The sequence below is a fragment of the Trichomycterus rosablanca genome, chromosome 12 (assembly GCF_030014385.1).
Source record: "Trichomycterus rosablanca isolate fTriRos1 chromosome 12, fTriRos1.hap1, whole genome shotgun sequence".
NCBI classification, from domain to species: Eukaryota; Metazoa; Chordata; class Actinopteri; order Siluriformes; family Trichomycteridae; genus Trichomycterus; species Trichomycterus rosablanca.
In genome coordinates, this window is record NC_085999.1 from 14,651,392 (window position 1) to 14,674,422 (window position 23,031).

Below are 23,031 nucleotides of genomic sequence, written 5' to 3' on the forward strand. Positions count from 1 at the left end.
TGGAGCATCCTTCCCTGCACTACAGGACATTTATCAGACCAGGGTGGTCAGGAGAGCCCATCACATAACCAAGGACAGCACACACCCCCAAAACTACCCCTTTACTCTTTTGCCATCAGGCAAACGCTTTAGAAGCATTAAGGCCAGAACAACAAGACTGACCAACAGTTTCTACCCACAGGCAGTCAGGCTTGTGAACAAACATGGACTAACACACACACAACCTACCTCATGAACATTAAACCTCATAATACAATACACAATTGTATATCCAATGACTGCTGATATGCATATTTGCACCTTAAAACTTAAACAACTTAAAAGTCACTTAAAATAACTTGCTGCTATATTCTTAAACATTGCACAATTTTATTTTTTTTCTGCACCTTAAACAACTGCTGCTATGTGCCTTTTTCACTACCTTAGTTTACGTTTACTCTTACCTTTACTTTTATCTCTATTTTTACTCATTGTATATAAAAGTTTTTTATAGTTTAGGTTTATATTTAAAAAGTCTTTATACTAAGTTTTCTATTGTGTTAGTTAAATTTTTGTCTTTATGTAAAGTACTTTGACGTTTGGAGGACGAACAAAGTAAGAATTTCATTGTACAGTGTAACTGCTGGTTTTTCTGTGCATATGACAATAAAACTCTCTTGAATCTCTTGAATCTCTTGAATCTACCCCTCCTCCGTCTTTTGTAAATCACCCTGTTGGCGCTTTCTCTCACTGTTGCTATGTTATTGCTTTTAGCTATAGCTCACACCCATTTAATTCTTAGTATATATTTGGACAGATGTCTAGTAAACTTTAGATCTGCTAAGAACAGCCTAAGACAGATGACAACACTAAGAACTAAGTAATCAGCTGTCGAACCTAACAGTCAGCAAAGTAAGTGATGCTAATTGAAGTAGTAAAGGTTAATTAGTGATTGCGTCTGTAAGGGTTATTATCTTGGTTCTGTTTTGTTCTCCCGTTCTGTGTGGGCAGAAGGAGAGAACGAGACTGAAGTTAACCTGGGGGGTATTCCAGAAAGCGGGTTAAGTGATTAAACCGGGTAAGTTAACTCAGAATTAATGAAAACTCGAGGTTTTCCGTTCCAGAAACCGAGATTAAAGAGAGCCTGTGTCAGTTACTACAGCAACTTACACTCTGAAGCTAACCTGCTCGCTGGCAGTTTAACTTAAACCTAAACCGGGGTTACACACACTTTTTTCATGTAAACCTGGCGTGTTCTTTACTCCAGGATCCAGTGGATACCAACGCACTAATTATTCGAAGAGATCTTATTCAGGAACGAGTCATTAAACTCAAATTAGTCATTTCCCGATGAATTTCTTCGCAAACCTTTCCGTTTTTATCACAGTCAGTCAATTCGGGGAGAGTGCGGACGGTTGCAACAAGGGGCAGTTGCAACAATATTAATCACAATAATCAAAATATTAATAAAAAGCCTTGTTATAACATTAATTATAACATTATGAATGGAATGTTATGGATTAATATAGAATACCTTTAACACACACAGTTTAGTAAGCTTAAATCATTTGTGGTTCAAATTGATTGTAGTAATTATAGTAATTAACATTAAACATGATTGTTACTTAAAACATGGCCTATATATATATATATATATATACAGTGTATCACAAAAGTGAGTACACCCCTCACATTTCTGCAAATATTTTATTATATCTTTTCATGGGACAACACTATAGACATGAAACTTGGATATAACTTAGAGTAGTCAGTGTACAACTTGTATAGCAGTGTAGATTTACTGTCTTCTGAAAATAACTCAACACACAGCCATTAATGTCTAAATAGCTGGCAACATAAGTGAGTACACCCCACAGTGAACATGTCCAAATTGTGCCCAAAGTGTCAATATTTTGTGTGACCACCATTATTATCCAGCACTGCCTTAACCCTCCTGGGCATGGAATTCACCAGAGCTGCACAGGTTGCTACTGGAATCCTCTTCCACTCCTCCATGATGACATCACGGAGCTGGTGGATGTTAGACACCTTGAACTCCTCCACCTTCCACTTGAGGATGCGCCACAGGTGCTCAATTGGGTTTAGTCCATCACCTTTACCTTCAGCTTCCTCAGCAAGGCAGTTGTCATCTTGGAGGTTGTGTTTGGGGTCGTTATCCTGTTGGAAAACTGCCATGAGGCCCAGTTTTCGAAGGGAGGGGATCATGCTCTGTTTCAGAATGTCACAGTACATGTTGGAATTCATGTTTCCCTCAATGAACTGCAGCTCCCCAGTGCCGGCAACACTCATGCAGCCCAAGACCATGATGCTACCACCACCATGCTTGACTGTAGGCAAGATACAGTTGTCTTGGTACTTCTCACCAGGGCGCCGCCACACATGCTGGACACCATCTGAGCCAAGCAAGTTTATCTTGGTCTCGTCAGACCACAGGGCATTCCAGTAATCCATGTTCTTGGACTGCTTGTCTTCAGCAAACTGTTTGCGGGCTTTCTTGTGCGTCAGCTTCCTTCTGGGATGACGACCATGCAGACCGAGTTGATGCAGTGTGCGGCGTATGGTCTGAGCACTGACAGGCTGACCTCCCACGTCTTCAACCTCTGCAGCAATGCTGGCAGCACTCATGTGGCTATTTTTTAAAGCCAACCTCTGGATATGACGCCGAACACGTGGACTCAACTTCTTTGGTCGACCCTGGCGAAGCCTGTTCCGAGTGGAACCTGTCCTGGAAAACCGCTGTATGACCTTGGCCACCATGCTGTAGCTCAGTTTCATGGTGTTAGCAATCTTCTTATAGCCCAGGCCATCTTTGTGGAGAGCAACAATTCTATTTCTCACATCCTCAGAGAGTTCTTTGCCATGAGGTGCCATGTTGAATATCCAGTGGCCAGTATGAGAGAATTGTACCCAAAACACCAAATTTAACAGCCCTGCTCCCCATTTACACCTGGGACCTTGACACATGACACCAGGGAGGGACAACGACACATTTGGGCACAATTTGGACATGTTCACTGTGGGGTGTACTCACTTATGTTGCCAGCTATTTAGACATTAATGGCTGTGTGTTGAGTTATTTTCAGAAGACAGTAAATCTACACTGCTATACAAGTTGTACACTGACTACTCTAAGTTATATCCAAGTTTCATGTCTATAGTGTTGTCCCATGAAAAGATATAATGAAATATTTGCAGAAATGTGAGGGGTGTACTCACTTTTGTGATACACTGTATATATATATATATATATATATATATATATATATATATATCAGTGGCGATTTCTGTAAGACTGCAAGGGAAGCTCAGCTTCCCCTAAAATGTCAAAAATTAAATGGTCAAATATGTACAGTTGTGTTAACATTTCATTGACTACAAATGCGTTAGAACACGTTCATCTTGAAGACGAGTTCGTTCAGAATCAGCTAATTATCACAAATCGACTCGATTTTGTTAACTTAACTCATACGTTCTCGGAGCGTCAATGCATTTACCCGCAGACGCTGAGCGTCTCTTTGCTTCTATGGGGCTGCATGGGTGGGACTTCGAAACTCGCCGGTCATTGGATAAATGCCACGATTTTGTCCCGCCCCCGGACACTGAGCGTCTCTGGGGGTGAATGGGGCTGTGGGCGGGTCTGGGCGCTGAGCTTCTGCAAGATGATTAGAGGATCAGTCGAAAGGCTGAATCCCGTTTTGATTGACAGCTGTCGCTGGGAGCTTCAGTACCATCGCGGATTTTGCGAGTGAAGTCGGAAGACAAACTGCAACCCATTTCATGCCATTTTCTTTAAAACTAACAAAGGGGAGAATTTATACATTTATATATAAATAAATTGACAAATTTTATGATGTAAGCCGACAGTGAGCTTCCCCTCTTTGAAAGACCAGCAGCCGCCACTGATATATATATACAGTGCCTTGCAAAAGTATTCGGCCCCCTTGAACTTTTCAACCTTTTGCCACATTTCAGGCTTCAAACATAACGATATGAAATTTTAATTTTTTGTGAAGAATCAACAACAAGTGGGACACAATCGTGAAGTGGAACGAAATTTATTGGATATTTTAAACTTTATTTAGAAATAAAAAACTAAAAAGTGGGGCGTGCAATATTATTCGGCCCCTTTACTTTCAGTGCAGCAAACTCACTCCAGAAGTTCAGTGAGGATCTCTGAATGATCCAATGTTGACCTAAATGACTGATGGTGATAAATAGAATCCACCTGTGTGTAATCAAGTCTCCGTATAAATGCACCTGCTCTGTGATAGTCTCAGAGTTCTGTTTAAAGCGCAGAGAGCATCATGAAGACCAAGGAACACACCAGGCAGGTCCGAGATACTGTTGTGGAGAAGTTTAAAGCCGGATTTGGATACAAAAAGATTTCCCAAGCTTTAAACATCTCAAGGAGCACTGTGCAAGCGATCATATTGAAATGGAAGGAGTATCAGACCACTGCAAATCTACCAAGACCCTGCCGTCCCTCTAAACTTTCAGCTCAAACAAGGAGAAGACTGATCAGAGATGCAGCCAAGAGGCCCATGATCACTCTGAATGAACTGCAGAGATCTACAGCTGAGGTGGGAGACTCTGTCCATTGTGCAGTCGTACACTGCACAAATCTGGCCTTTATGGAAGAGTGGCAAGAAGAAAGCCATTTCTCAAAGATATCCATAAAATGTCACCTGGGAGACACACCAAACATGTGGAAGAAGGTGCTCTGGTCAGATGAAACCAAAATCGAACTTTTTGGCCACAATGCAAAACGTTATGTTTGGCGTAAAAGCAACACAGCTCATCACCCTGAACACACCATCCCCACTGTCAAACATGGTGGTGGCAGCATCATGGTTTGGGCCTGCTTTTCTTCAGCAGGGACAGGGAAGATGGTTAAAATTGATGGGAAGATGGATGGAGCCAAATACAGGACCATTCTGGAAGAAAACCTGTTGCAGTCTGCAAAAGACCTGAGACTGGGATGGAGATTTATCTTCCAACAAGACAATGATCCAAAACATAAAGCAAAATCTACAATGGAATGGTTCACAAATAAACGTATCCAGGTGTTAGAATGGCCAAGTCAAAGTCCAGACCTGAATCCCATCGAGAATCTGTGGAAAGAGCTGAAAACTGCTGTTCACAAACGCTCTCCATCCAACCTCACTGAGCTCGAGCTGTTTTGCAAGGAAGAATGGGCAAAAATGTCAGTATCTCGATGTGCAAAACTAATAGAGACATACCCCAAGCGACTTGCAGCTGTAATCGCAGCAAAAGGTGGCGCTACAAAGTATTAACGCAAGGGGGCCGAATAATATTGCACGCCCCACTTTTCAGTTTTTTATTTCTAAAAAAAGTTTAAAATATCCAATAAATTTCGTTCCACTTCAGGATTGTGTCCCGCTTGTTGTTGATTCTTAACAAAAAATTACAATTTCATATCGTTATGTTTGAAGCCTGAAATGTGGCAAAAGGTTGAAAAGTTCAAGGGGGCCGAATACTTTTGCAAGGCACTGTATATATATATATATATATATATATATATATATATATATATATATATATCCTTTTACTGGTAGTAGTATTTTTACAGCCACATTAATGAGTGAAAACCCTATCTGTACACAAATTAAAAAAAAGTCTTTGCAAAATTATGTTAAAGAATGATTTTACTACATATCAATGAATGTTGCAACTGCCCTGTTATGGGTCTATCCAAGTATTATTTTTTACACATATTATCATATGTATATACGTAGGTTACAGCTGTGTGTGGGTGGGTAGCTGACAGATGTGGATTTTATTTTATTAAAATGTTGTCTTTTCAATACAAACAGTATCTGAGGAAAAGTATGCCTAGCTTTGAACTCTTGTTTGTCTGTAATAAACATCAAAGATGAATGCCACAGAATCGCAGGCTTGTCTTTATTAATAAAGATTAAAACTGGAAAGTAATAAGAAATTGCTCTGCACCATCTTCAGGATTCCCAAGGGTTATTGGCTGCATGGAAGGAGCCCACATTTCCATTAAAGCACCAGCAGAAAATAAAAAGGATTATGTGAACAGCAGACAGAATATCCCTCCACGTACATGTAGTGACCATTATCTTAAAAAATGAACAAATGTTTTAAATAAAACAGTGTAACATTTAATACACGTTCTGCAACTTACTGTTCTCCATCAAGATCTTATGTGATGCTCCCCACATTACAAATATTGAAGCCAAATGGTCAGGCTCTGTGCATGATCACTGAAAATAAAACAATGCAACAAGTTAATTTCCTTGTCCTTATTCTTTAGTAAGAACATTCATATTTATACACCCTTAGCACAGACACCCATCTTAAATTCAAGCAATTGAATTTCTAGCCTTGTCTGTTTTATATGCTCCACCTGAGGATCACATTTTGCAATTTGTTTCTCCAGATGGACCTTGTATAGATCATTTACACCCAACTTGAAATAAAGAGACAAAAATAGCATGTTATGATTAAACATAGCTTTTTGTGTCTAAATATTTTAGATATTTGGTAAGACATTTTTACTGTTCTAAGCTGAGCTTTGGAGGTGGATGGTCCCTCATCTGATTCGGGACTGCCCATCACATTCTGTTAGAGGACAGTCATACACATTATCATGGTAGATCAAATGAAATGCCATGCTATACAGTATGTTCAACCTATACTGTTCCTCTGTAGGCCTCCCAGTATCATCCCACTCTGAGGCAGCGAAGATGGTTTCTTTATCGTCTTTCAACAGTGTTTTTTTTTTTGTATTAAAGAACATTATTTATACTCATCAGGATCTAGGGACATTTAGATTACTAACAATTGCAGGAGGCTCAAAACCACACCACCAATCACTGGAGAGATGGCAATAAAAAGTGTTCAGACTGTACCAATGCAGTTCTTAATATTCCACAGTTTATGCACTACAAACTAATGATTTACATGTAATGAACATGCCTTGAACATAGACAGTTTTTGTATTTCATTTTTATCTGCTGCTATGTGCGTCTGATTCCACTCGGATTACACCTACATTGGGTAAATAAAAGAAAAAAACGTGTAAAATTAAGACAAATATTACAACTGACATATTAAATATTTTGCCGTATTCTTCTGCTAAATGTTGAATTATGTTTCAACAAGTTTTTTTTAATTTAATTTAAACTCACGCATTAACTCACATTTAACTAAAATTTTTTTTTTTGCCATTTGCGACGTCCTTTTTTACAGACACTGCTGTATTACTTTTACGTCTAAAACATTTTCATGATCTGCACATGCAAACATTAAAATGAACAGTTCTATTGGTGTAAAATAGGACGGACTACTTTTTCTTTCATTCACTTCCATGGTGAATCCATTTATCGCCACTCCATTGAGAATGCCTGTTTATAGTTAACCGTGAACGCGCTTCTGCTGGGTTCAACCTACTCAGAATTGAGTAACCTAACGCTGAACCGCTTTTCTGGAACAGAAAACTCCGGCTATGACACGGCGAGATAAGTCAACTCGGAGTTCATGGTTAAGTTTAAAGTTTGTTAAACCCGCTTTCTGGAATACCCCCCTGATCTGAAAACGCTATTGTTTTTTTTGTTTGTTTGTGTTTTTGTTTAATTCGTTTAAGTGTGTTTTGCAGGATTTTGCAGGAATTTTAATGTAGTTATTTTGTGCTTTTTATAAAATGTACAAAAAACCTTCAACACCAGCAACAACAACTCTACAAATAAAAAATAGACATTTATGTGAGACAAAAGTTATAATTAAATGATTTTGTTTTTAGTGATTTTTACATTTAGTTGTTTATCAGGCTGTTGGCACTACAGTTCGGCTTGCAGTATATGTGACATTCATCTCATTTCCTATTTACATGTACTCTGGTATTTCATTCTTTATGATGAGTTAATTACTTAAATGCTGCATTTCTATAGCAAACAACATGGACATAGGGCTAAGCGGTATGATAAAAAATGTAAAAAATTTGTATAACAGTATTTTTTACGATTCTGATGGGGTTTTTTTTGGATGACTTGGACTTTTTATATGTCTGTGGCTGATTTTACTGTCATAAGTACATATAATATAAAACATGAATGTTTTGAGTACTATAAGGTTTGTTTGGCCCCACAAAATGTCACAATATATGATGGAATCAGTACGCGTTAAACAGGTGCAATATATACAATGTTTATTATTAATATAATATTTAAATATACAATTACCGTTAGCTCTCCCTTTAACAAATTAAACAATGTTTGTTGCTTCCAGCTTGCTTCGGTGTTGTTGGTATAACGTCAGTATAGCAATTAAACTGAAGTGTTTTCGCCCCGGTAGTAACGTTGCTCCACACAATCGTGTCCCAACAAACCGTACAGTATATAGTGTTTTAATCTGTGTCGGAACAAAAAAAAAATCCAAACTGCCAACACAGCTCATTTCTTTGCTGTTTTTGTTTATTTTTTTCACCATATTGAGGAAGCCTTTCTCATCTGTTAACAATGTTATGCTAACACTACCTGGTTCATAAGTGATCTAATCTGCACAGCGCTCCATCGTGCTTTTAGCAGCAAACTATATTATATGATTTGCTGCCTGTTAAAGCTTACAGCTGTTGTATTAACTATTCTATGGTACGGTGGTATAAGAAAAAATCAATATCGTATGAGAAATCAAAGCTATTATACCAAATGTACCATCATATTGCCCAGCTCTACAATGGGGTGTGAAAAATGTAGTTAGTATTTTTTTCTCCTTGTTTGTTTATTTATTTTTTACTGAGCATATAGTGTTGGATAGTTAAACTAGAATTTATGTTCTAGTTTAACTAGTTTATGTAGTGTGACCATATCTGTTTGCAGTACATGCATTATTTTTCTGTCGACTGTAAATTGGGCAATGTTAAAATATTTGTTTATTCAAATAATCATGTACATGTTTAATTTAAAACTGGTTTAACTTCACTTGTTCCTGTACTATTGTTTGCTCTGTTTGTTAGTAATTGTTTTTGTCTGTAATCCATATTTATCTAGCAGATAGCTTTTCTACTGAAAGAACGAAGTCTGGTAATGTTATTATATTTCCAATCAATTAAGCTAGTCAAAGATACGTGTGTTAAGAGGAAAGTACCTCTGACATGAATTGGAATGTAGATCTGCGTTCTCGTCCAACTTAACAAATTCTCACAAACACATTGGAAAATATTGTTGAAAGATTTCCTAAAGACTGTTAGAGCTAAACTTAGAAAGGAAAAAATTAGAAAGGATTTTTATGTTTTTGTTTTATCTCGGTGGGTAGCACTGTCACTTCACAGCAATAAGGTCCTGGGTTCGATTCCCCAGATGGGGCGGTCTGGGTCATTTCTGTGTGGAGTTTGCATGTTCTGCCCATGTCTGTGTGGGTTTCCTCTGGTTTCCTCCCACAGTGCAAAGACATGCAAGTGAGGTGAATTGGAGATACTAAATTGTACATGCCTGTAGATGATTAAACTTGTGAACTGATGAATCTTGTGTAAGGAATACCTGTTCTGTCATGAATGTAACACGTACTGTATATCTACGTGTATAAAACAGACGAAGCATTTCTGACAGAAATTTTTTATCTCAATTTTGTCTTTTTTGTTTTTTAGAGCTTCTAAATGGCATCAAGACAATAGCAAGCCAGCTGAGGTAAGACTGAACTTTACTCCTCCTGTCATCATGCTTCCTGTGTTATATATTTTCTGTAGTGGTGTTTTTGAAACCTTGCTTTACTTGAGTATTCGCCCCCTTGAACTTCTACACAGATTGTAATGTTAAAACGTGGAATGGAAATAGACTTAAATTAGCATTTGTACTATATACATTTTTATATACACAATATGTCTAACAGTTTCAATGTGCAAAATCTTTTTTGTTATGTCTTTTCAAATGTGACAAACAAACTCTGTCATATTGGCAATAAACCAAGAACACACAAGGGACAATGCATAGACCAGGTAATACACAAGATGCAGAATCAGTCACACCAGAGTAACCCACCAACACCTGATAAAAGGAGAAAACCCACCAACCTGTGAAATCTGCCAATTAAACAAATACACCAAAGAGAACAAGTACATGCCTGAAACCATAAAAGAAACTCTTACACAAGACAACACAAGAGAAGTTTTACCTACCTTCCAACCATAAAAATGAAAATATAAAATAGACTAAAATATAAAGACAAGATAAAATAAACAGACAGAAACATATTACCTATTTTTTGCCATTAAATGACACATATGTGTTAAACATAGGGCTGGCACCGATCCGATACTCTGTATCTGTATCGGTCAGATATTGGCCCAAATCACTGGATTGGATATCGGAAGGAAAAAAACGTGTAATCCGATCCAATACTCTTGCTTAATGTAAATAACACTTAATGTAAATAAGGCCATTGTTTGTGTGTAACACACGGAAGCAAATAACACACAAATATACGTTTCAACAGAGTGTTGTAAAATAATTCAGTGTACAAACATTCAAGTGGGTTTTCACGGAAACGCTACTTTAATGTCACAAACGCTCATTTTCTAATCTCTTCCCTACACACTCGCTCCCTATACCCTAGCATTGTACACTTAACATTCTTAAAGGGCCAGACAATATCCCCCAATCTCAATCCGCTCCCTACTCACTCCGGCTCTCCACTCCGCCTCCGTTTGCGCGTTCACGTGGAGCGCTCGCCACATTAAGGGCTGTCCCAAAGTAATTAGGACGGAGGGGGAGTGAACTATACAACCCTGCAGCAGCGAGTGAACACAAGAGCACACTCAACCACGACATTCCACGGAAGTGCAGCTAGGAAAGGAGAATCAAGTCTTCTTCAGTCTTTTTAAAGAAAGTAATGGAATGTGTGATTGGTGAACTTAAACTTCATAAATGGCAAAATTATTTAACCCCAACAATACTATCACTAACATTATTATATTTAACACCATTTTTTGGAGAATTAAAACATAACTATACAGTACTTTTGTACTAGTTATAAAGTAGCAGGTGCTTGCGTTTCCTGAGCTCGTATTCCCGCTTGGAGATGCTGAAATGATAACGGAGCGCAAGACATGACAACAAGGCGAGCAAAGCGTCTATCTGTAGCCATGGTGACGGCAGATTCCTTCTTCCGCTCAAAAGCAAAGTGGGCGTCCCAAAGTTGACTCCTGAATTTAGACCCTCCCCTTAATTGGAAGCACCCTTCACAGCACAGAGTGTGACTTCATATGTTGTGTCACTCTGTAGTGGAGTGTTAGTGAGAAGGGAACGGTTTGGGAAAGGCCGATAATATGTAATTCACATTACATGACAAGTGTCGTTTATTGCCACTCATGCTTGATGACAGCATTAACATGTGCCACTGATCCACAGCTCATCCGCAACAGCCATTTAGAAATTAAAACACACTGATCTACTTAAACTTTTAGCATTTTAAAAAATCTTCCACTGCCACATCTAAAAACACTGTTTAAACACAATAATCGCGTTATAAATTGCTTTATAAATGATCAATCGGACTTGGATAAATCGGTCTTGTCCCGGCTTGGAGATCTCTCACATCCTCAACGATTAATCCATTAGTGTTATGAAATAAAACAAACTACACAGTTTCCTGTTTTCCTCTTCAAAATCCAGCAGGGTTTTTTAATAAAACCCTGTTTTTAAAGCTCTGTTTTTTAATAAACTAAAAACGTGACAGAACTTTAACAGAAAATCTCAACTCTGCATCAGTTCTATTTGGTCCATTGCGTTTGATTGACATCCACATCTTCCAATTGTAGACACTTTTGTTAAACAAGCAAAAAATGCTGCTAAATGTTCTGTGTGTAAAAGTTAAAATAAAAACAGCAGTTTTGCATAAGTGTGATGTTGCAGGTTCTGTATTTATTTCATTAGAATATTTCTTTCACAGTCTGAGCATTGTTATTTAGATAGCTAGTTTAACCATGGTGCATTAAGACATGTATTATTACTGCTTACTTGTTTGAGGTATCGGATTGGTATCAGTATCTGCAGATACTCAATTTGCAGTATCGTATCGGACGTAAAAAAAGTGGTATCGAGCCAGCCCTAGTTAAATATGGTGTTATAACTCAAATAAATAAATACATAAGTTTAAAATGTGACAGCACTTGGTCTACAAGTAACAACACTTAATCTACCACCTTTGGTTTCAGTTGCATGTTTTTGCATGTTGCAGTTTATGAGTTATACAAATGGATCTGGATATTTTGCCCATTCTTTGTAACAAAATTGCTTAGTTTAAAACCACTTTGTTTTTGCTAAGTGTTTAACATGATTAACATTGTGACTCGATGCTTATTATTTTTATTTTTTTTGATAATGGCTTGTGTAAAGCAGATTCTGCTGGTCATCAGCAGATTCTTACAGAGTTTTACCACATATTGAGAATCACACTACTCTTTTTGTATTCCTCTGCCACTTGTGCAGATATCTTTACAGGCACTATAGGAGCAGCAAGATAAATTCACTTCTGCAGCTACTTGCATTACATTTATCACAGTGATATCTGCCTACATAGCCAAAATGTGGGTGCTTCATGCTTATCAAACTCAGTTTGAGTGTGCACCACCTACCCTATAGGGCAAAAGTCTGATTTGTGTTGATTCACATCTTAGGACACAAGGACGACAGGCATCTTTTCTGTACTAGCACCTAGATGGTGAAATGATTTAAGACCCACATTTTCACTAAGTACCTACAAATCCAATTCCAAAAACGTTGGTATATAAAAAAAGCATTTACTTTTTCGGCATTTAGCAGATGCTTTTTATCCAAAGTGACTTACAGTACTGTGACAGTATACTGAGGGTTAAGGGCATTGCTCAAGAGCCTAACAGTGGCAACCTGGCAGTGGTGGGGCTTGAACCAGCGACCTTTCAAATACTAGTCCAGTACCATAATCGCTAGGCTACAACTGCCCTAAAAGCAATAATGAAAGGAGCAAGAACATGTCAATGTTCACCACTTACTAAACCTGAAGTTTTTTAAATACATTATTGATTTTAGGGATTTTTTTCATCTACTGTTAATAACATTCTTAAAAGATTTAGAGATTACCAAACTTTCTGTGCTTAAAAGGCCCTTGACCTTCGATACCTCAGAAAGCACTGCAATAAAACAGAGATGTTCACAAGTCACAAAATACGAGTCTGAGTCAAGTCACAAGTCTTTAGGCTAGAGTCCGAGTCAATATAATATACACAAAACATGGAAATGTAACGTAGAAACAAATAATATGTAAGTTCAGATAAAAAACAACAACAGATTAGCAACTGTATTTTGCTGTTTTACTTTCCTAGGTACCAGTTTAAAGCTTAAACTGATACGTTTTGTTTTCATTGCAACACAAAAGCGCGCGATAAATCAGGCACAGCAGCCAAAATCCAAAACACAGCAAAAAAATCCATAACCACTGCTTACCTTAACTTCTGTACTTCCAGATGCTATTAAATTTATAACCGTGTGTCCCATTAGGAAAATAATCTGTTATTTAGTAAATGTGCTTATAATTAAAAACCTCCAAACTTTTCCCGGTTGTGAAGTAAAACACGAACTCGTTAGAAGGCCGATCAAGCTTTTCATTGTCACATCATCTGTGTGACGCTGAAAACTAAATGAATACAAATAACAGCATTTCTTACTAAAAATGAAAATCAGAGGGTCTTATTGGTTCAGAAAGCGGTTCTTACAATCATTAGCGCCAAGTCTGTAGGAGCGTTTCATTTACACCAGCTGTTCCAGTGAAGTGCACTATGCCGGAAGCTGGCTGGAACATTTACCCATTGCGTGCATTGCGGGTTAAACGGCTGGAGCGTTATTAGAGAGCAGAAGATGACACAATTGAATGATATTGGATCATATATATATAATTGTCACACATAACTAATGTAAACACATGCTGCTGACTTTTGTTGTCTACAAGTCATTTTTTGCGAGTCACGAGTCGAGTCTGAAGTCGCTGTGTGTGCGAGTCACAGACTCAAGTCCCCATCTCTGCAATAAAAACCAACAAACTTGAGCCGCTCAGGTGGCGCAGCGGTAAAAAGAAACGCGCTGCAACCAGGGCTGGATTCTGAGAAGCGTCGTATCGAATCCAGCCTTGCTTTACCGGTTCGAAGCTGAGTGGCTATATGAGCAACGATTGGCCGGTTGCTCATGTGGGGGGTGGGACAAAGAACCGGATGTGGGTCTCTCTCTGTCAGAATGCGATTGCGTTCTCTGCCGGCTGATTGGAGGCGCTTACACAGAGATGGGAGGGGGTGCCCTTAGGGTGTGTCTCTCCGCATGCAACGCTAGGTGGCGCCAAACTCGTCAATGTGTGGGTGGCAAAGATGCATCTGGCTGCTGCTCGTGTTTCGGAGGGGATACGGGTTAGCTTCAATCACCTCCGTCAGGGCAGGGTTCGGCATAGACAGAGAGGAAGCACGATGCTAATTGAACAATTGGATGCGCTAAAAGGGGAGAAAAAGGGGTAAAAATTAAAAAAAAAAAAAAACTTCAGCCATTAATTTAACCACATGGGCTCTGAATTACTTTGGAAAACTCCTGTCAGAAAACATAGTTTGTTGCTTCATATACAAATCCAAGTTGAGACTCAACAAAGCAAAACAAGCAGATATGCTGTTGACTTTTCAAAGCTCACGCTTGTCAGAGTTGGACTAATAATGGATCTTTTGCTTTTGTGGCTAATGAGGAAAAGAAATGTCAATTGTGACCAATGCAAAGCTCAGAGTCAGGTAATGGTGTGAGGGTTGTTAGAGCAACATTAACATTTCACATTTTCGACATTTAGCAGACGCCTTTCATCCAAAGCGACTAACCGTAGAGGCAGTATACAATCTAAGCAATAAAGGGCCTTGCTCAAGGGCCCAACAGTGGCAACCTGGCAGTGGTAAGGCTTATACCGGCAACCTTCTGATTAGTAGTCCAGTACCTTACAGCAGAGGGGTACACACACATTTTGAAGCAAAATATGCTGCCATATAGAGAAGTCTATTTCAAATATGTTCCTGCTTGTTTCAGCAAGACAATGCCAAACCACACTGTGCAGATGTTGGAATAATGAGGCTTAGCAGTAAAGGCCTGCCAGCAGCCCAGAGCTGTCTTCATTTGTAAATGCGTCACGCTTGAAGTGCAAAATCGATGATTGAGCAGCTGAGGTTTTATATCATGTGAGAATGAAACCATAATATTTTGTGTCCTCAGTTACCAAACTATACCAGAGTGTTGTTTAAAGGAAACATGACAGATACAGTGGTAAACATGCTCCTGTCCCAACTATTTTGGAACGTTGCAGTGTTTGTTATGTACAATTGTTTTTCCTACTTAAATGTATAGATAGGGCCCTACCAAAATCCAGACCAAATCCAGACCTCACGGCAGTCATTAAATTACACTCATAAATGGAATGATAGAATAAATGGAAACTACAATACACAGCACAGCTACCTTAATGGTTGAATGTAAACTAGAACATTGAGCGACGGTGTGAGGCTTAATGTTCTGTCTCAAAGATGAAAATTCTCGTCCGCGTTTTGACACACCCCCTCTGTGTCCACAGAATTGGTTGGGAGTTTTCCACACTCATTACACGAGTAGTGTTTTTAGCTGCTTTACACTTCGACATCTTAGACATTTTGACTAACTGATTGCTAACTGAATTGCCGTAGGATCGCTAGAACTGCCTCATAGTGCAAATTAACCAGTGAACCTAAGGCACTTGAATGCTACGCAAATGAAAAATGTTAAATCTGGCGCCCAGGTGGTGCTGCGGGATATTTCGCTAGCACACTAGCACCGAGACTCTGAACTCCTCGGCGTTGCGACCAGTCGGCTGGGCGCCATCTAGCGGGCATAATTGGCAGTGCCTGCAGGGAGGGATGACCGGAATATGTGGGTGGGGTCTTCAAACGCTGTGTAAGGATTCTGATTGGGAGATAGAGGCGCTTGTGCAGAGTGCATGGGTGGAAAAGGGTTTCGCTAAGGGCTGCACGCGGGTCGGAGGAGGTGTGAGCAGCAGTATACCCTCCTAAACTGCAAAAAATCGGGGATCCCCAGCAGCGGAGGACAAATTGACTACACTAAGTTGGAAGAAAAATGGGAGAAAACACATAAAATATATATATAAAAAATTTTTTTATTGCTAAACATAAACCTTACATTGCATCAAACATGGGAAAAGACTCATTTTACAGTTTGTGACAGGTTTTCATGGCCGTAAATTAGGTATATAAAAAGGTAGGACCTTAGTTATAGACAAGACAGTTTAATTACTATGAAATTTGTTTTAGTACATGAAAAAATATGGATAAATCTGAGAGGCAAATAGGTGCCTGAACTAGAACAATCTGGAACAATCTGATTTTTTTTTTATAGCAAAAGAGAGGAAAGCGAGTAAGCGAGAAAGGAACAATGAACTACACTAACCTTGTGGCAGATAAATAGTGTCTCATTGGGTTTGCTTACAGTTTTACAGTTTTTTTCCTTATATTTTGAATAAGACCTTCAGTCTCCAGGTACTGTATTCTGTAATGAATCATTTTGTAAAAACTAATTAAAATCATATTCACAAAGTTGAATCAGTTCAAGTTTGTTGTAGAAATACGTTTCGTCACTCATCCAAGTGACTTCTTCGGTCTTGGATGAGTGACGAAACATATCTCTAGGGCGGCACGGTGGCTCAGTGGGTAGCACTGTCGCCTCACAGCAAGTAGGTCCTGGGTTAGATTCCCAGGTGGGGCAGTCTGGGTCCTTTCTGTGTGAAGATTGCATGTTCTCCCCGTGTCTGCGTGGGTTTCCTCCGGGAGCTCCGGTTTCCTCCCACAGTCCAAAGACGTGCAAGTGAGGTGAATTGGCGATACAAAATTGTCCATGACTGTGTTTGATTATTAAACATGTGATCTGTTTCTGTCATGAATGTAACCAAAGTGTGTAAAACATTGTTCAAATCCTAATAAAATAATGAAAACGTTTCTCTACAACAAACTTGTGTCCAGATGAACTGATTCAACTTTGTGGATTTGTGTACCTGGATTATTGAGCGTGCATCAACAGTAATTAAAATCATAATTTAAAAGCAGCAATTATCTGTTGTGTACAAGTTCTTATGGGCTGACTTAATGTTTCGAATGCTAGTTATAAAATTTCATGTAATTTTGCTTTATTCAACATGTGCACTATTGACTGCCAAGAGCACAACCTATAACATATCTCAGATCTTGACATTGTTATGCAACTGACAATGCTATGCACATTTCTGATGGGTGGTCCTAATGTTTTGGCTCAGCAGTCTACATCAGGGATGCCCAAACTACGGCTTGTGGGCCACTTGCAGCCCATTACAATTTTGTAAACTGCAATTTTTTCCCCAATTTTCTCCCTAATCTAGTCGTACCCAATTACCCTTATTGCGTTACGCTTCTCCTCTACCGATACTACCCTCCACTGCTGACTGAGGAGCGCCGCAACTGACACACGCCCCCTCCGACACATGTGCAGCAGCCAACTGCACGAGGCGAGCTCATATGCGGATCAGCTTTGTGTACGGAGAGCCACACCCTGATCCCCCATTATTCCTCGACTCCGTGCAGCCAGCAGAGGTCGTAATTGCATCAGTTATGAGGAGCCCTGGACCGGCTTCCCACAGCCAATCGTTGTTCATATAGGCCCCAAGCCCAGCCGGATGGCAGAGCTGAGATTCAAAATGATGTGTTCGAGATCTCAGCTCTGGTGTATGCAAGGTATTTTAAAAATAAATTAAAGTTGGCCCGCTATTAAGATAGTGTCGTTCCCCATCTTCTTTCCCCCAACTCAAAACAGTTACGTTACACCTACATTAACGGTCCAGAGTTTTTGGATAAACGTGGCGGCTCCATAGAAATGAAAACTAGACAGCAAATGCAGAAGCTTTCAGGCACGCTGGGAAAATGAATGTTTTTTCACTGAGTTCAGGGGGGAGTATCTATGTTTAATTTAAGGAAGTATAATAATCTTCCCATTAGGATTATAAACTGGTGAGTGAAATTGGCAAAATCTTAATTTACGCAACACTGTTTGCAACAAGAGAAGTTTAGATACCCCTGATCTACATCATCTTAAATGCAGATTCCAAAAAGCAACTGTCAGGATTATTATTATGAACAATGCTTTCTGGGATTTGTTATGAACTCCTAGAAAAGTTTTGCTGAGCCTTCGAGCCACTAAATAATAAAAGAATGCAATGTACCAAAATGAAGGGTGTGAGCTATACTGAACACACCTAATTACATTTACAGCCATGTAAATTGCAGCTTAATGGTGCTTTTCAAGAATATCAGTCACTCATTTAATGCTGACGTTTTTCCCCCCAGGCCTTCTGCTGAGCTTTTTCCTGTTGGGCACCGAGGGGCGCTGGGAAATGAAGACCAGCCTGAAGCAATGGCGGAGACTGGGGCTCGGCCTCATGATCACCTGGGTGTTGATCTTCTTGGCCCTCTTTTCATACTTCATGGATTCTCGTGTGAACGAGTCTGCGCCTCTTTCGCACACGGATAAACGTCGTCTCACAGCCGTGCAGGGCCACACCCGCAGCAGCATGCTAAAAGCTCAACAGGACCTGCCTGCCACTTCAGTATCCACGGCCTCGAACGCCCAAAACCTCAGCAGTGAGCAGCACCAGGATGTCTACCCGGAAGCTCAGAACCTTGCAGCCTGGTCTGCGTTTGGCACCCAGGACGTCAGCTCGCTCCTGAACCGCAGCCGGGAAAAGGTAACCCAGGTCTTGTTTCAACGTGAAGAAGACGAGGAAGTCGAAATGAACAATGAAGTGGACCAGGCTAAGATGAATAAAAACGAAGCTAAAAGCTGGGACGACTCCAATTTCGATGATTTTTACTCATCAAGGACGAAGTCTGTGGTGCAGCATCTGCGTCAGGGAAGCGTGTCGCTGAACATGCTCAGCGCACGCTTGCAGAGGGCAGCAAGTGTTTACATGAACAATAACAGTCATGGCGTGGACTACAAAGGTCAGCGGCAGGAGAAGCAGAGCCGCGAACGCCTGCTGTGTGAAATGAAGAGGAAGGGCACTGTGAAGACACTGGACGGAAAAGAGCGGCCTTTTTCAAAACTGGGTTGGCATAAGGTTGTGCCTCGCAAACCCCTCAATCGCCTCTACGGTGCAGGATTCGGCTCCTGCGCTGTGGTCACTTCGGCTGGCGCCATGCTCCACTCCAGCCTGGGAAAAGAGATCGGTAAGTACAGATATGTTGAACCAAAAGGAAGTGTCTTTTCTTGTTTAAGTCTTTTATTTTATAAACACTGGTGTGCTCGTGTTTATCTTGAGTTCGTGTAAACAGGATGAGATGTAGGAATGGATTTGATTATACTTTATTGTGCTGCCTTTTCTTTTAAATTCCATGGCAGAAAAATCAGATTTGGTTTACACTACATAGAGTTCACACAGAATTTCACACTGAATGTTGCAAATAACCAAATGTAAACTGTCTATTATTTTCCCACATCCAAATCCAGAACCGTCTACAAAGTACCTAATGTGCAGATGCACAAGGGTACTGGCGACAGTAAAAGGGGTTTGTTGAAGGTGATGCTGTGACGGCATTCTCTACAGAAGGGTTTTTCGAACTTTTTTTCAAGCGACCCTGATTTTGTCCATGATTTTTTACTCTATTAAGACACTCCTACCTAGTTGGTCCATCTTGTAGATGTAAAGTCAGAGATGATCGCTCATCTATTGCTGCTGTTTGAGTTGGTCATCTTCTAGACCTTCATCAGTGGTCACAGGACGCTGCCCACGGGGCGCTGTTGGCTGGATATTTTTGGTTGGTGGACTATTCTCAGTCCAGCAGTGACAGTGAGGTGTTTAAACACTCCATCAGCGCTGCTGTGTCTGATCCACTCATACCAGCACAACACACACCAACACACCACCACCATGTCAGTGTCACTGCAGTGCTGAGAATGACCCACCACCCAAATAATACCTGCTCTGTAGTGGTCCTGTGTGGGTCCTGACCATTGAAGAACAGGGTGAAAGCAGGCTAAAAAGGTATGTAGAGAAATAGATGGACTACAGTCAGTAATCATAGAACTACAAAGTGCTTCTGTATGGTAAGTGGAGCTGAATACATGGACAGTGAGTGTAGAAACAAGGAGAAGGTCATAATGTTATGCCAGTTAGGTTTTTAATATGTCTTTTGTATCATCTTAACACAGCAACGATTCTGTACAGATTACATTTGACCTATACACATTCTGCACTGTTTCTCACTCCACCCGTATGGCCAAGTTGATTAATCTTGATTCGTGGTCAAGAGGGGCAACCTAATTTAGCATGGGTACTTGAGTATGTTACGAGTCATTTAGCAACTGAGACAAGTACTAAATGTGGGATCACGTACTGTACTGTGCAGTAGAAAAGGGCCATAAGGCTGTGCTCCTATTTATTATGCATACAGATTGGTTTGGCTTGTGCTGGGAGGTGGTTTGTCATGTGATTAAACATTTTTTTGGTTAACATGATATTGATTGGGAGGCAAAAGTATTGTTTTGTGTGTCGGTTCAATTAATGAGTTTTTAATGGGTTTTAGCACTGAGGTAAACAATCTATTCATACAGAATGCACATATTTTTGGGGGTTTTATTTTTATATGTTAAGCATTTTACTGTGTGATGAGGATCAGCTAATACTGCGTCTAAACTAGCCAGCAGGATTAAATTAGGTTTATTACCAAACATGTTAATCAGCTGTCCCCCTTGTCCCCTTTTTTGTTTACATCTTAAATGACTTTTTCTACAGTTTATCTCTTGCTTGCATTGTTGCTAGGTTTATTCTAATTCAGTGTTAAGTTTGACAGCAAAATTCTTTAAAAACTCAAAAAATGTTTGTATAAACTGAAAATGTTTAAGGTTTCACTTTACTTTAAATTACTGAACTAATATTTAGTGGTATAACAATTGTTCCTGAGATCTGTGTTGCATGGAGTCGACCAACTTCTGGCACCTCTGAACAGGTATTCCAGTCCAGGATGATTAGACTACATTCCTCAGTTCTTCTGCAATTTTGGGTTTTGCCTAAAAAAAAACGCGTTTCAGATGTCAGAACACAAGTTCTCTCTGGGACTGAAGTCAGGGGATTGTGCTGGCCACTCTATTACCTCAATCTTCTTTGTCTGTAATCAAGATGTTTTGGGTCATTGTCATGTTGAAACACCCATTTTAAGGACATTTCTTCTTTGACATAGGGCAACATGATCTGCTCAAGTATTCTGATGTATTTAAACTGATTCATGATCCCTCGTATTTGATAAATAGACGTAACACCATGGTATGAAAAACATCCCATATCATCATTTTGTACCACCATGCTTTACTGTCTTCACAGTGTACTGTGGCTTGAATTTAGTGCTCGGGGGTCGTCTGACATACTGTCTACGGCCACTAGACCCAAAAAGAAAAATTTTGCTTTCATCAGTCCACAAAATGTTGAGCCATTTTTCTTTGGACCAGTCAATGTGTTCTTTGGCAAATTTGAACCCATTCAGGACGTCTTTTTCTTAACAACGGGACTTTGCAAGGAGTTCTTGCTGGTAAATTGGCTTCATTTAATCATCTTCTGTACTCACTGCTAACTTCAGATGTTCCTTGATCTTTCTGGAGGTGATCACTGGCTGAGCCTTTGCTATTTTGGCTATTCTTCAATCCATTCGAACAGTAGTTCCACGCTTCCTTCCGCGTCTTTAAGGCATCTGAGATCATTTTAGCTGAGCAGCCTAGACTTTGCTGCACTTCTGTGTATGTTTTTCCCTCTACAAAAAACTTTTTAATCAAAGTACACTGTTCATCAGTACAGTGTCTGGAACAACCCATTTTATCCAGTATTTCAGAAGGAAATGCACTATGACCAACCTGTGCAACATTTGCCACCCTCCTAACTTAAATAAGGACCAAAATTGACACCCGTTCTTCTGCATAATTAATGACTTCACCAATTGAACTCCTCACTGCTATTATTTTGAACAACCCCCTTTCAATAAATGCTTCGATTACTCAGAATGAGCGGCATGCATGTCCTAATTGTTGGGTTTGTCTTGTTTTCATTACTCTACTACACTTTCAAGTAAATTTTGTGCTATGTAGAAATATCACTTCTACTAAAAACAGTGATTTATCAGGTTAATGGTGTTGGACTGCTATTTTTTTGAACACCACTGTACACGCACACAAACACCAAATCTACCTCATCTAGGAGATACAATCCTGACAGAACCTCCTACAAATGCCACAAAGCCTCCCAACAAAATATTAAAGGTTTATGTTCTGCGTGAGCTGTAGCTGAAACTTAGTTCTGAAAGTTGCACAAATTCGAGGCAATGTTTATGTATTATTGTTTATTATTTTTTATTCCTTAGTTTTAGGTTGCCTGTATACATTTTAAAAGTAATTTGATTTATTTTTGATGTATTTGTTTTTGCATTTCAGTAATGTTCTCTTTAAACTGTACTGTATGCAAGGAATAAAAATGTACAGTTTGTTTTAAGAGACACGTCTTATTTAATCTTATATGTTTTTATTTTTGCTCTTTATTAAAGTATAATTTACATTTACCAGACGCTTTTATCCAAAGCGACTTACAGTTATGACTGAACATGATTTTAAGCAATTGAGGGTTCAGGGACCCAACAGTGGCAACTTGGTGGTGGCGGTGGGGCTTGAACCTGCAGCCTTCTGATTACTAGTCCAGTACCTTAACCACTGAGCTATCACTGCCCTGAATAATCGATAGAAAACTTGATTACAAAAATAATCGATAGCTGCAGCCCCTACTGTTAGCCACACATAGCAACATGTGGTTTTGAGTGCATGGGTAAGCTGTTGTTACTTCCTGCCATGATCTGCTGCTGCATGAAGAAATACGTACAACCCGACCACAAACACGATCACAAAAAGCAAAAACAGGATGTTCTATGTACATACAGTACAATTCCGTGCCATGTGC

General features: G+C 39.6%; 1 protein-coding gene across 2 annotated transcripts in view; it reads left to right on the forward strand.

Annotated features, from left to right (window-relative positions):
* st6gal2a (ST6 beta-galactosamide alpha-2,6-sialyltranferase 2a) overlaps positions 1 to 23,031 on the forward strand; it is a 113,081-nt gene that overhangs the window by 55,496 nt on the left and 34,554 nt on the right. For both annotated transcript variants that reach the window (XM_063006503.1, XM_063006504.1), the window contains exons 4-5: positions 9,629 to 9,668; positions 18,389 to 19,267. In XM_063006503.1, coding sequence (XP_062862573.1) covers positions 18,436 to 19,267 — 832 coding nt within the window. In that variant the 5' untranslated portion in view covers positions 9,629 to 9,668; positions 18,389 to 18,435. The remainder of the gene's footprint in view (positions 1 to 9,628; positions 9,669 to 18,388; positions 19,268 to 23,031) is intronic.